General features: G+C 42.0%; 1 protein-coding gene across 8 annotated transcripts in view; it reads right to left on the reverse strand.

The window, feature by feature from the left end:
- MIA3 (MIA SH3 domain ER export factor 3) overlaps positions 1–15,528 on the reverse strand; it is a 71,111-nt gene that overhangs the window by 36,825 nt on the left and 18,758 nt on the right. For all 8 annotated transcript variants that reach the window (XR_008477904.2, XM_078356462.1, XM_035280645.3 and 5 more), the window contains 4 exons: positions 14,685–14,771; positions 9,474–12,285; positions 7,247–7,408; positions 6,305–6,456 (listed from right to left, as the gene is read on the reverse strand). Coding sequence is in view for 7 of the 8 variants with exons in the window: in XM_078356462.1 (XP_078212588.1) it covers positions 6,305–6,456; positions 7,247–7,408; positions 9,474–12,285; positions 14,685–14,771 (3,213 nt within the window). In the remaining variant the exon portion in view is untranslated. The remainder of the gene's footprint in view (positions 1–6,304; positions 6,457–7,246; positions 7,409–9,473; positions 12,286–14,684; positions 14,772–15,528) is intronic.

Genomic DNA, 15,528 nt, shown 5'->3' on the forward strand with positions numbered 1-15,528 from the left:
TTTGAAAGATATTTGCTGAGTTTGATGTTGCAGGTTAACAATATTGCTCTTCAAGTATATTAAAGCTATTTCTCCATTGTATGCTCTCATGCCTTATTATTGAAGTCTAATGTCATTTGTGTCATGCTTCCTCTCTTTCTATGGAAAATATCTTTTTTTTTTTTTGAGACGGAGTTTCACTCTGCAGGCTGGAGTGCAGTGGCACAGTCTCAGCTCACTGCAACCTCTGCCTCTCAGGTTCAAGTGATTCTGCCACCTCAGCCTCCCGAGTAGCTGGGACTACAGGCACATGCCATCACATCTGGCTAATTTTTCTATTTTTAGTAGAGATAGGGTTTCACTGTGTTGGCAAGGCTGGCCTCGAACTTCTGACCTCATGATTTGCCCTCCTTGGCCTCCCAAAGTGCTGGAATTACAGGCATGAGCCACTGTGCCTGGCCCTGGCTGCTTTTAAGACTGCTCTTTATCACCTGTTTTGAGCAATTTGATTATGATAGACCTTGGAGCGGTGTTCTTCATGCTTCTTGTGGTGTGTGTTTCACTTAGCTTCTTGGATCTGTGGCTTTAGAGTTCATAAATTTTGGAAAAATTTTAGCCATTATTTCTTCAAATATTTTTCCAAACACCCTTTTTTCCCCTCTGCCACAGAGATTCCAGTTACACATCTATTAGGCTGCCTGACAGCATCCCATAGCTCACTGATGCTGTGTTCATTTCTCTTGGGGTCTTTTCCCCATTTTGTTTCATTGAGGATAGTTTCTATTGCTGTATCTTCTAGTTCACTCATCTTTTCATCTATAATGGCTACTCTGGCATGAATCCCTTCCAGTGCATTTATCATCTCAGACACCATGTAGTTTTCATCTCCAGAAATCTGATTTGGGTCTTTTTTAAAAAACAAATCTTTCATGTCTCTCTTTATTTTTATTTTTGAGATAGAGTCTCACTCTGTCACCTAGGCTGTAGTGCAATGGTGTGATCTCAGCTTACTGAAACCTCAGCCTCCTGGGTTCAAGCTATTTTCCTGCCTCAGCTTCCCATGTAGCTGGGATTACAGGTGCCCGCCACCACATTTGGCTAATTTTTGTATTTTTAGTAGAGATAGGGTTTCACCATATTGGCCAGGCTGGTCTTGAACTCCTGACCTCATGATCTACCCTCCTTAGCCTCCCAACATGCTGGGATTACAGGCATGAGCCACCACACCCGGATGTCTCTCCTTACTTTTTAAACACGTGAAGTACAGGAAGTCACTGATTTAATACCCTTGCCTAAATCTGACATCTCTGGCAGTTCTTGGTTGGCTTTGATGGGTTGATTTTTCTCCTCATCCTGGTTTATATTTTCTTGCTTCTTTGCATGCCTGATAATCTTTGAATGGATGTCATGCTTACGAACACATATCCTTGAGCTTTGCACTAGGATGTAATTCAATTACTTGGAAACAGTATGGTTTTCAGTCTTAAGATTTGTCAAGCAAGACATTAGTAGCATTTAGTCAGAGGCAAGACCCTTCTGAGTACTCTGGATCTCTCCACAATTATTAGGTTTTCCAGGTACTGCTTCTAGCTCTGTGTCAAAAACCATTCCCTCTGATCACTTAGATGATTTCTGTTGGCTGTGAGTAGTTCTGTTACACTCATGTGCCGATCAGTATTCTGCTCAACACTCAGAGGGGACCCTTCACAGACTCCCAGAGTTCTCTCTCTGCATAGCTCTCTCTTCTTGCTACTCTGTCCTGTGAACTCTAGCTACCTGGATCTCCTTGGACTCCCAGTACAATCTCCTCAACTCGGGGTGTCCACTGGGCTCCACTTGGGTTCTCTCTTTCTGTGCCATGGCCTGGAAACTCTCTTGATGGAGTAATCTGGGACAACTGGAGAGCTCCTGGCGTATGTTCCTTCTCTTTCAAAACTTACTGTCCTTTGTTGCCTGATGATCAATGTCTTGAAAAATATTGTTTCATTTATTTTGTCTGTTTTTATTTTAATTGTTTCAGTTGGGAGGGTAAAGCTGACCCTATAAAGCCATCATGAATGGATGTGCAAATCATTTTCTTATTTCTTAATGGTAGGAGAAATAACAAAATAAAGTTTCTTATAGAGGAGGAAAATGACAGGGTGGATGGAACTGAAACAAAAGCTAGAGTTCTCCGAACAGATCTTGTTTTACAAATTGACTTTGGATCTTGTAAATATGTTAGATCAAGCTTGTCCAATCCACAGCCCACAGGCCACATGCAGCCCAGGACAGCTTTGAATGCAGCCTGAGGCAAATTCGTAAACCTTTTAAAAACATTATGGGTTTTTTTTAGCACATCAGCTAGTGTATTTTATGTGTGGCTCAAGGCAATTCTCCTTCTTCTCATGTGGCCCAGGGAAGCCAAAAGATTGGAAACTCCTGTGTTAGAGAATTGTAAAACAAAAATATTTTAAAGGGCAATCCCTAAAAATTGAAACAAAAAATAAATTAACCCATGTATTGACTTGGTGAAAGGACCACAGAAAGGAATTAGTTCAAACACAGCCTAGTGGGACTTAGCTTAAAGACAAAAAGACTGCAAAACACTAAGATATTTTCAGTAACGTATTATTGGTGGCAGTGTTAGTGTTTGTGTTTTTAATACTGTTGCATGAATACTGTAAGATAAAAACACTATGTTGCTGTGAAACTGAGATTTCCAACACTGAAGAAACGAGATACAAATTTAAGATCGATGAAGTGAGAAAAATTTGTCTAGCATACTTACTTTCTACTGGAATTATCCGTATGACATTATGATGAATATTCACATAAAAAACCATCACATACTTCCTAGCTTTGTCCTCTGAAAAGTCCTAGAAGTCACGGCTAACTCATAAGCAATAAGCAATCTTAGTACCTAGAATGTAATCTCTAAATAGTGTCTCTCATTAAAAGGACCCAGAATTCCTTGGAGAAATAATTCCTTCAAGATTTGGGCAGGAAATGTACAAGATGTGCTTGGAAAATCTTGTCATACTATTAACAGAAAGCACGGAAAGTAGCAATGACCACTAGCGGTGTCAAATGGGCCCAGGAACAAGCTGAACAGGCGTCCATTCAAAAATGGGAGAAAACGATCATCAATAAGAATAACTGGCCAGGCATGGTGGCTCACGTCTGTCATCCCAACACTTAGGGAGGCTGAGGCGGGCAAATTACTGGAGCCCGGGATTTTGAGACGAGACTGAGAAACGTGACGAAACCCTGCCTGTATAAAAAAACATTAAAAAGGAGCTATGAGTGGTGGCGCACATCTACAGTCCCAGCTACTCAGGAGGCTGAGGTAGAAGGATCACCTGCACTCAGGGAGGTGGAGGATGCAGTGAGTCATGATCACACCACTGTACTTCAGCCTAGGCAACAGAGTGAGACCCCATCATAGAACAACAACAACAAAATTGCTACAATTACTGAGAAGTTAGACTAATAGGCTTCTAAGGTCTCTTCCAACCGTAAAATTCCACTAACTATTAATCAACTATTGATCTATGAGTCTGACCTCTGGTGTAGTTTTCCCAATAAAGTCAGCACCCCATGACTCCCCAACCCTATCAAATAATTATATATATAAACTACTTGATACTTCACATATTTTATATATCTTCCATTTTCTCCAATTTTCACATATATTTGGTAAACCTTTTTTTTAAGCCTTTCAAAAGTCAAAATTACACTTTATATCTCTTAGAACCTTTTATGCCTAGCAATTTCTGGTACATATTTAGCCATCAAAATCCTCTTTTGACAATCCCTCTCAGGTCAGCAACTTATAACTCTGCGCCCTTCTATCTTGCCATTCATGTCTGTCTTTCCTTGTTAGCCCCTAATCACAGATCCTATCCCACACCACTCCTATCCCCCCAGCCCAGGTCTAGAAGACGGCTCTGTGGCTATGTAGAAATACAATGAATAAAGAATTCCTTCCACAACTGGGGGGCTATTAAACTTTTCAAGTGATAATTTCATTCTGAAAACCAAATTCTAAATTCTGAGATGGTCTTAATCACTGAAAATTTCATTATCCCAATTGCACAGATAATACACATCTTCACCACCACGACCATGGAGAATACTGAAAAACGGTTTGGTTTTCCTACTTCTTTTCCATTCTGGTGATCTTTCTCCTGAAATCCGCAGGTATTCAATGTCTTTATATGCCCTTTGACCATCCAAATGAGAATTAGGTGAGGTATGAGATCTTACAACGCCAGATGCTATATCAGACATTTTGCATTATTAAATCATTTAATTCTGTTTTTTTTTTTTTTGAGATGGAGTTTCACTCTTGTTACCCAGGCTGGAGTGCAATGGCGCAATCTCGGCTCACCGCAACCTCTGCCTCTTGGGTTCAAGCAATTCTCCTGCCTCAGCCTCCTGAGTAGCTGGGATTACAGGCACGCACCACCATGCCCAGCTAATTTTTTGTATTTTTAGTAGAGATGGGGTTTCACTATGTTGATCAGGATGGTCTCGATCTCTTGACCTCGTGATCCACCCACCTTGGCCTCCCAAAGTGCTGGGATTACAAGCTTGAGCCACCGCGCCCAGCCTAAATCATTTAATGCTTACCAACAATTGAAGTAGGTATTATCTACATTTTTCAGATGAGAAAGTTCAGGTTCAAAGTTTAGTCATTTGCCCTAAACCTCTAAGTAATGGCTTTAGGGTTTGAAAGCAAATCATCCTGGCTTGAAACCCATGCATTTTAACAGAAAAACAACAAAAACCCTCTTTCCTATTTGAGTCTTGAAATAACAGGACCTAGAAGAAACTGCTTTGGTGAGGAGCATACTTTCTCTGTAGCTCTAAGGGCAACCTGGCCTCCAACTTCAAGAGCTTGCATATTCCTCTAACTCACCAAGAGAAAAAAGTCCAATTTCAGCAAGTACCACAAGGGGGAGCTAAGTCCTAAAAAGCCCAGATAAGCTTCTAGGCATTAAATGTCTCATTTCAAGCATGGCTCTCTTAGAAAGATTTGAATAAATATTCTGCCATAAGTGACACTTTCTAAGAAACAGACCCGACAACCCCTTTCCTGCTTAAAATCTTCTGAGGATCTCTGCCAACAATGATCTGACCACGCACCATGACACACAGTTTTCTGACTTCTGTGTCCCTCCAACAGACCTTTCCCCTCTTAGCTCCATACTTTTTAATTTGTATTTTTTCTGAGACAGGGTCTTGCTCTGTTGTCCAGGCTGGAGCATGGTGGCACAATCTCCGCTAACTGCAACCTCTGCCTCCTGGGCTCAAGCAATTCCCCTGCCTCAGCCTCCCAAGTAGCCAGAATTACAGGTGCACATCACCATGCCCAGCTAATCTTAACTCCACACTTTAACAGCACCAACTGGTCAAGAACAGTGGCTCACGCCTGTAATCCCAGCACTTTGGGAGACCATGGTGGACTGCTCCCATGGGCTAAGGACTTCGAGACCAGTCTGGGCAACATTGCGGAACCCCACCTCTACTAAAAATACAAAAAAAAAAAAAAAAAAAGCCAGGCGTGGTTGTGCACACTTGTGATCCCAGCCTCCCAGCCACTAAGTGGACTGAGGCAGGAGGATCACTTGAGCCCAGGAGGCAGAGGTTGCAGTGAGCTGAGATCACACCACTGCACTCCAACCTGGACGACAGAACAAAACCCTGTCTCAAAAAAATGGGAAAAAAAAATTAACACAAACTATTCATGCTTCCCTGGCTTCCCCAAATAACCTTCCCTTCATGCCTTCACTTCTCTGAATGTGTTATTTTTTCTGCCTGACTGCATGGTGCCCGCCCCCCGCCCATCTCCCTCCCCAGCCCTTCTATTTGGCAACTCCAAGTCAAACTCCCATCTGTCTTTCGACTGTGCTTAAAGCATCTCTCAGTAAACTTCTGGCCTTTCATATCACTCTCCCACCACAGTGAACCAATTTATGCCATAGATTGTGCTACAATCAGGTAAATACTTCTCTTCCTGCTCATTATCATAGTATATTTCAAGTGAATGTCTCTCTCTCCTGCCTAGACTGAAAGGATCCTGAAGAGAAGAACCGCATTTGACAGATGTGCCTGTGCCCAGCTCGGGCATGTAGTAAAGCCTGCTCATGTGCTGAACTAAGAGCCCATTAAAGCCACACACCTGTGGCTCATTTCAGGATCTCTCTTCACAGGATCAGGAGTCATCTTCATAAACACATTTTAAGTCATTCACCTCATGCTCAAAATCAACTTAGAAACTGTAATAATCAACATTTTAGCTAAAAAAAAAAAAAAAAAAAGCCCTATGTGTGAAACTTACCAACTTAGTTAAATAAAACGTGACTGAACAGATTAGAAGGATTGTCTTTTCCAAGGGTGGGACGCTTGCTGGCTCTTCGGCAACCATCTCCAGTTGCTTGTTTGCTTCAACACCATCCGTAGGAGGGTCTTCTGTTGTAATTGGCCCTAGAACTGGGAGGAAAAAGATATTTTGTGCTTTAGAATAAGAATTGTTTCTCATTTTAAAAAAATACTTATTGAGTATCAACTAAATGTTAGGCACTATGCCTGGAAAGTAAACTTTCCCATCTCAACTGATGTTGCCCGAGCACTATGGTGAAATACTCTTCGTATCAGTCTGCCCTGGACTATTACAAACTTCAATGTCCATACTGTCTCCTATAAGCTTATGGTATAAACATACCTGGACCCCTTCACTGTATTTTAAAAAGTTTTATTTACCACGTCCAGACAGCAAATCAAAAAAAAGAACTGCATTGCACAGTACTCTATTTGGAAAGAGAAGGGGTAGAGTAGAAGGAAAACAGAATTTGTGTTTTAGAGCGGTGGTTCTCCAACCACTGCTAATTTGCATCAGGTCAGTCTTTCCTGGAGAGATATCAATCAGTATTTTGTCAAACACAGACTGCTGGTCCCACCCCCAGAGTTTCTGATGCTGTCGGTCTGGTTGAAAACCACTGTTTTAGAGCATGAGGCCTTTGAAGAATAACATTTTAGATTGAAATAATTTACACAAGACAGTGACAGCCAAACATTGGTTTGTAGGTTAGTTACAGTCTCTGGTGTCTTTCCTATTTTTGATCTCCATCTGTCTGAACGCCTGCTTTTCTCTCAGTTAGCTCTGGGATCCGCTTTTCCTTTGAGTTTAACATGTCTCTAGCTACTACCTCTGACAATGAATCTCCTAGAAGGCCTTCTTTTTGATGTCTCCACTTCGTATAAAAAAATCAGCAAGCTTTACCTGGGTCCAAGTCTTTCTCAGTATGTGGCTTTGGGAACACTTCTGAGGCACGAGTGTCCCTCATCACAGGTTGGTCCAAGCGGGTGGGCTCTTCAGGAACCTTCGCGTTCAGTTCTGCGGTGTTCTCTTGTGACACGTTATCTTCATGCGGTGGTTGCATCTCTACAGGTGAGAAGAATGCATTGGGCTAGCACAGCTTGATGATACTACATGTTTGGCTAATCCCACTGACCATACCAGCTACAGAGCACCTCAACATTGCCCACCATGCACAGGCATCCCATGGAGCACAACTGGGCAGGGAAATAAGAATTTCCATTTTGGCTGGGCGCAGTGGCTCAGGCCTGTAATCCCAGCACTTTGGGAGGCTGAGGTGGGTGGATCACGAGGTCAAGAGATCGAGACCATCCTGGTCAACATGGTGAAACCTCATCTCTACTAAAAATACAAAAAATTAGCTGGGCGTGGTGGTGCATGCCTGTAATCCCAGCTACTCAGGAGGCTGAGGCAGGAGAATTGCCTGAACCGACGTGGCAGAGGTTGAGGTGAGCCGAGATCACGCCATTGCACTCCAACCTGGGTAATGAGTGAAACTCCGTCTCAAAAAAAAAAAAAAAGAATTTCAGTTTCTTTTATTCCATTTAAAGAATGACTAATCTACATAATAAAATCTACAGCGGAGTATTTCATAAATAATTGTATTTATGGTAGGGACTTCAGTAACTTCTTTCCTTGGCAAACTCACCTATGCACACACAAATAAATGTGCAAAAAAGAATTTCGCTTAAGAGCAGAAATGTGAAATATCTCTTCTGCAGAGAAGTAACATGAACTCTTGAGTACACAAGCATGCTTTTTCTCACAGAACTAGTACAGACAGGGACATGCCACGGCAGGGCAGCTTGCTGAAATGTCTTTCGAATAGTTTCAAAGTACCTCAAAGAGTCAGAGGAAGTGAACCCATCTCCTTCCCTAAGAGGCTCAGGGGACAGTCCAATGTGATCCACAGCATAGGTGAATTTCTTTGGAGTCTCCTATTTTACCCTGAAAATTCACCTGAATTTTGCATTCTCATCCAAAACATATGTTTTAATTAAATGCAAAAAGAGTTCTCCTCCCCCAAGTCTCAGGAAAAATTTGCACTCTGGGGAAATACATTTTCCTTTGGCTTTCTGTCCCCCTGGTGCTCTTGATTCAGATACATCTGTCTGAAAAGCCTGCATACATCAGGTGCGGTAGCTCACACACGTAATCTTAGTACTCTTAGAGGCCAAAGTAGGAGGGTCACTTGAGGCCAAAAGGGCAAGACTGGCCTGGGCAGCATATTGAGACCCTGTCTCTACAATAAATAAAAAATTAGTTGGGTACAGTGATGCATGCCTGTAGTCCTAGCCGCTTGGGAGGCTGAGGTGGGAGGTTCACTTGAGCCTAGGAGTTAGAAGTTGCAGTGAGCTATGATCATGCCACTACACTCCAGCCTGGGTGACAGAGTGATATCCTGTCTGAAGAAAAAAAAAAAAAGAGAAAGAGGAAGGAAGGGAGGGTGGCCAGGAAAAGGGAAGAAAAGAAAGAAAAACCTACATGCAGAGAATAGAACAAGGACCTAGAAATCAGAACGCTTATGTCAAGATATTGGCTCAGAGTCAATGCAGCTGAATGGTTTCCATGCATCAAGTGCTGCATTAGAAGGCTTCCCATCCCTGTCCCAACCTTGATTAATCTGAATGCAAGAACCTTAGGTCCAGGAGGGTTTAACTGGAGTAAGTGCTTCCAAAAAACAGGAAGAACAAGCCATCCGCAAAAGATAAAACTGGAGAGAACATAGGAATTCAGCCAAGGCATTGATCTAAAAGTTATACCAGTCAATCCATGGTTAGAGAGCAGTTTCTTATGATTGAAAAACTGTGTTTAATAAAATCCTTTCATAATTTTATATGACATCTGTATTTTGTACATTACTTTCTGGGTTATATCTTTAACTTTTCATAAAGTTTCCTTTTGAAAATGCTAACCAGTCTCAACTATTTCAGGGAAAACAGCAAGAAATCCTCCTCCATGCTGCAGCCTAAAAGAAGGCAGGAAGGAATATGTGGGCCTCCCTGTGTTGTCCCTCCTTTAGGCACACTGGAAACTCAACAGAGCTTTACAAGTAAGATACAAGGCACCTCAGCGAACCCTGCTCCGCCTGCTTCTCCAGCCCAATTCTACAAGGCCATAAGTATCTCACCTTCCATTGCTCCACCCAAGCCTTCCTCTAGAGGTGGTGCCATCACCAGTATGGCTGTCTCCTCTGCTGTGGAGTGCTTGTATCTGACAAAATAGATGAGGTCTTGAATGTCGTCAAGCACTGCAGCCTCTTCGAATATGTTATTTTCCTTCATCCCCAGATCTCTATATTCAGCCACACGAGTATCAAGCATTTTTTCTGCTATGCTCAGAATTTGTGACTCAGAAGCACGGAAGACCTTATCTAGGACCTTTTCCACATTATAGGGCAGGCTCTTCTGCTGTGCTGACTTCAGTTTTGATGACATTTCTTGTAGCAAGGATTCCAGCTCATGGACATTAAAGTACTTCTGGAACCGCTGCAAAGACTGCCCTTTAAAGAAGCTGCTTATGATGGGCAAGTCCTCCCTCTTGTCACTATACTCTGGCTTTACAGTTGTACGGGGAGTCCAATGGAACAAGTCATCTTCAAGGTCTGTGGCAGCAGACCCCTGGCTTTCTGTGCCCATGTGTTTGTCTGCGGCCTCATGGTCCTCCTTTGAGAGTTCTCCCTCAGGCTTCTCTGCAAGCCATGAGGTCTTCAGATGTTCCTCAGGGTTGTTGTTCTTCAGATAGTCAGAATCTTTGTTCTGAAACACTTCACCTAACTCTGGAGTCTGAGTCTTTATGCGGTCAGAAAAGTCGCTTCCTTCAGATGGTCCGTGTGCTTTCTCGTCTGCGGGAGGGCGTTCTGTTTCCACCTTTGTATATGGTTCCCTGCCTCCTGTGTTGACTCCTTTGGCTGCAGTCTCACGCTTTTCTTCACTATCCAACATCTTACTAGTTTCTTGCTTGCTTTCTTCAATTTCTGGATCAGGATTAGTGGTCCCCAAAACTGCTCTTTCAGGGACTTGCAGATTAACATCAAACTGCCTGCCCTGAATTCCAGGGTCTTCTTCTTTAGACCGTTTTGCACTTACAGCATTTTCATCCTCCAGTAGTTCTTCAGGGGGATACTCATCCTCTACTGCTTCTGAAAGGAAAGCTGGTTCTCCTGTGCTGTCAGATTGGTATGTCTGTCCTGCTTCTTGTGTGCCCTGCATTGCCTCGTGATGAAAAACCTCCTCATCCGAGGAGTCCTCCTTGGCCCCGCCCTCGGAGAGCCTTATCTTCTCACTTAGTTGCTTATTGACTGTGGCAGCCACATCTCTTTCTTGTTGCCAAGAAAGATTTCTTCCCAGGATGGGAAGCTTTTCCTCCAGTTTTCTGGGCAAACCAGTCTCATCTGGAGAGGAGAATCTAGGTTGGTTTTGAGTTTTAAGCACTAGTTCCTCTTTAAATTCCTCACGTTGATGCTCCACTGGAAGCATGTGTGGTTTGGCTCCATTTACTGAAGCGTCTCCCTCCACCCGGTCTCTGGATGCGTTAGGGTGGTTATCTCCCATGACTGGTGCAGTGCCCAAGGATTCCTGTTGAATCTTTCTGTCATTCATTTCATTCCCTGCAGCTTTCTGTGCAGATTCACTCTCTGAGCCACCTTCCAAAATCTGCTCTCCAGGCTTTTCTTCGTGGGGAATTCCTTTTGAGATATAAATAACTGCTCCTTTTAGGTCATTTTCTTTATCTTCGAAGGCTGATTTTAATGCATCTTTGCCCTTTTCATCAGCCGGCATAGAGCTGAGGTTATCACTATGAGTAGAGCTGTACACAGTCATCCTTTCTTGCTTTTCATCTAATTCTGTCTCATCTTGGACCAGGCCCTTCTTGAATTCCTGAACTTCCCACCCTTTTCCTTTAATGTAAAGTTCTGTGTTTACTTCTGGGCCTTGGTCATTACTTGTTTTAGGGATGTCAACAATCAAAAGACCGTCATCTACATTGTCCGGGTCACTATAATCTGTTGCTGACTGTGGTTTCCCCTGTTTGCTATCTGGGACTAATGGATCATCATCTTTTTCTTCCTCTGAATTAGAGCTCTCTACATCCAGTGTATCTGTTTTTTCTTCACCTCCTGCGACAATAGAAAAGATAGTATCCCCCCAGGTTGTTAGTATATTTTTATCATCATTTTTGATGCCAGGGTGCACAGTTAGCTCAACCTTATCCTCTTCATTCGAATTCGGCTCTTTATCTGTTGAATATTTCTCATCTCCAGACTTTGCTGGAGTTTTGATACCTTCCTCATCTGTAAAGGTGAGTAATGGCAGCTTATCAAAGTCTTCTTGGTTCTCCTCATCTTCCTTCCCAACTGCATAATACTCAGCATCCAAATCCTCATCAAAGTCATCTTCTAATGAAGTAACAAGTCTGGTTGTCTCATCATCAGATACAATTGCATCCGCTGTTGAGCCAAATTTGGTTTTCAAGTCTAGAGTCATTTCTTTTTTCAAAAGTTTATAGGCATCAATCTTATCCTGTTCATCTGAGACCTGAGAACTATTGCTGGTTCTGTTGTTCTCACTTTCTGGCACTTTTACTTGATCTTGCAGCATTTCTTCAAAAGCCTCATATGAAGGCTGCTCTCCCTGAGCATGATGTGCTTGGCTGTTTGTATGGGGGTGGTGCTTCTGAGCTGTAAACTGTTCCTGAAGATCCTTTGCCTTTTCTGAGAACACTCTGTCACTTTCTTCTGAGTTGGCTTCTACTGGTTCAGGCTCAGGTTCAGTTTCCTTAGATAATTCAGGGATTACTCCCACATCCTGCGAAGTTTTTTCTACAACTTTCTCAGCATCTCCAGTTGCAGAATTGTACAGTTCCAAGAACCCTAAAAGTTCTTCAACATTATAATTATCAAAATCATCTCTTCCTCCGTCAAAACAAACAAAATCCGTCTCCTGCAAGAAAAAAAACCAGTGTGTCACTAATCAAGCGTCACAAGAGCAAACTCTTATCCATGATCACCCCAAATTCAGGTTTGGCTCTAAAGAAGCTTTTGTGTCAATGCTGGGCACCTGTTCTTGGGCAGTGGGTGGACAGGAGGCTGGAACCCACTTTCCCATTGGAGTAATACTCCTGGCTTCCCTTCATTCTCTCTTCCCCGGGGGAGTAATGATTCATGTGGTTGGTGCGTTTGCTCAGTCCCATTCCTGTTTTCTATTTGGGACCTGCTGGAGAGAAAACACACATTCCGTTCCTTCATGCTGTCGGTTTTACAGGGACAGTCCCCCTTGGGGAGACCCCTAGTTGGGTAGCTCTATTTGTGACTGGGTAAGTCCATCTTAATTTAGACTGTAATGTTAGAAAGCCCATTATTTCTGCATACTCCAAACAGCTTTATCAGTAAACAACAGGGTCATTTTGATCTTCTATGTGCCCAACTTCCGGGTGTCTCAATTTGTTTTGAGCACAGGTGGGAAGAGTAAGGTGTCATTTATTGTGTTCCCCAACTCCCAACATCTATACCTGATGTTCTGGGAATTCACCTCATAATAACCCATCTAGAAGGAGCTAAAAGACCATCGGCTTCTCTACATTGTGCCCTACATGCCATACTTCGCTGCTCATCCAGGCAGAAACAGGCAGAATAACCTGGCTGTCAGGCTCCTAGTCTACAGGGATCTGGGGATCATATTTTCCTTGGATTGAGAAAGATAAATCAGCTTTAGAAGGCACTTACTGAGAAGAGGTGCATGAGTTGTAAAAATCTAAGAGAACAAATAATGGTGTAAAGGGGGCTCCCCATTGTGTTACTGCCACAAGAACAACCTGAAAACAGGATTCAGTAAGGAAAGTACCCAACTCCAAATAAGGGTTCTAGGCAGTAACTGAGATCTGCTCTCAGGATTATCAGTAAATTTATATTTTTACTTTCCTCCAGTAAATAAATTGACACACAAGGAGCCATAAAACATGAAGTTAAAAAACCAACAAAGATAATTTCCCCCCGCTAACTAAACATTCAATCTTCTGGGGAGACCTGTCTGATGTACTATAGATGAATGATGTCCCTCTTTCCGTCATGCCCACTTCTGAGCCAATTGTTTTTAATATCAAGGGAATCATGCAATGGGAACTGCAATGACTACACAGAATCTAGAGCAGGTCAGGTCTCTGTGACCAATGAACTGCTGTCTCGCACTCATCTCCTGAGCAGTCTCTTCATCAGGAGTGAAGCCAAACAGGCAATAGGACTGACTATGTAACCCCTGAGGGCATCGGGAAATTGTAAGCATAGTGGTAGCTCTGTGACTTGATTCTGCCAATCTCATCTAAGAATTGCCCTAGCCCAGCAGCCTGCATGCTCTGCAGTAACCCCAAACAGCTATTCAGACTTCTACATGAAGACAGGCATCAATTACTATATATTCTAAAACTCAGAAAATAATCAGATGGGGCCAGGCACAGTGTTATAGATATATTATGCAGCCCATCATCCTAGCACTTTGGGAGGCCAAGGCAGGTGGATCACTTGAGGTCAGGAGTTCGAGACCAGCTTGGCCAAGAGGGTGAAACTGCATCTCCACTAAAAATACAAAACATTCTCTGGGTGTGGTGGCAGGCCTGTAGTCCCAGCTACTCGGAGGCTGAGGTAGGAGAATTACTTGAACCTTAGAGGCAGAGGTTGCAGTGAGCTGAGACTGCACCACTGTACTCCAGCCTGGGCAGCAGAGCGAGACTCCATCTCAAAAAAATAATAATCAGATGGAATGCAAATTCCAGAAAACAAAATCCTTTTAGTACAAAACTGTTGTGCACCATAGATTAATGCTTTATAAAATGTGTAGTCAGTGCCTTAGAGATTTGAGACTGGACCTTATCTGAGACTCTCAGGTTCCCTTTTCCAAAGCTATAGCCACAATTCCTTAAATCATTAAAGAGTCAATAATAAGAAAACCTTTAAGTCTGCATTTCTGGCTCAGTATAAAACTAGAGCTTGATTAATGTAACCTGATTTCTATATCCTTAACAAGTCTAACAGCTATCCAATAAATAGTTTTCAAATTGGGATACAGCTTCTCCTTTTGCTCATAAAATGAAGTTATTTGCCTTCTAACATTAATAAATACAAAACTATTGAATTCTTAGCTTTTCACCTATAAAGCAGCAAAGAAAAGCCTTGTATAAGAGCACACAGCCTTATATACAAATATCTATTTCAATATATTAGATAACTATCAGATTATGATAAAAATCTTATTTAAATTCTTTGGAAATTTTTCTTTCTTTCTTTCTTTCTAGGTAGTCACGTATAAGCCAACTTACAACTGAGAACAAGGCAGAAACCACAACTTACATCTGTTGGAACTTGTAGCTCTTCTTTGGAATATTCATGAACTACCTGGATTAGATCTTTTGGAAAATATCCAAAAAGGGGCCCGACCTATACAAAAGAATGGGCAAAAGGGACAAATATCAATCAAATTCTGTGTGAGAAATATAAACGAGAGACTTCTTAGTAGTGTAGAAAATATACAAACACATAGGTAAGTAGATGTAACCAAGAGAGGTAGACAGTTGCTGTTGTAATTACACCAAGATTATTACTTATTACCCTGAGAATTTAGGTACAGAAAACTGTCAAGCAAACGTTTCTAAAACTGCAGAATTTTTTTTTACTACATTCGGCTTAATTCTAAATGCAGGACATGTAAGGTTAGTGTTTAGAAGTAGATAAAAGATCTGTGTAAGGGAATATTATTGTATATTTTATATGATTAAAACTGCATAGCAAAGCTGGTTATAAACTCAATTCCAAATAACCTCTAGCAAAAATGTAGCTGCACATTTCATAGCATCGGTCATAACCCAGGACTTATAAATATTTCTTAAACAATAAACAACAGCCATGTCACAAGTAAAAAGAATACAAAGTTTCTAAAATACATGATCACTACAACAAAAGGCAAATACAGCTGACCCTTAAGCAATACAGGTGTTAGGAGCACAGTCAAAAATCTCATATAACTTCTGACTCCACAGAAACTTAACTACGAATAGCCTACCAGTAACTAGAAGCCTTACCAATAACATAAATGGTCAATTAATACATATTTTACATGTTATAGCTATATGTTTTATTCTTACAGTAGAGTAAGCTAGAGAAAAGAAAAGGTTATTAAGGCCAGGCATCATGGATC

This window comes from Callithrix jacchus, chromosome 19, assembly GCF_049354715.1.
Source record: "Callithrix jacchus isolate 240 chromosome 19, calJac240_pri, whole genome shotgun sequence".
Taxonomy (NCBI): Eukaryota; Metazoa; Chordata; class Mammalia; order Primates; family Cebidae; genus Callithrix; species Callithrix jacchus.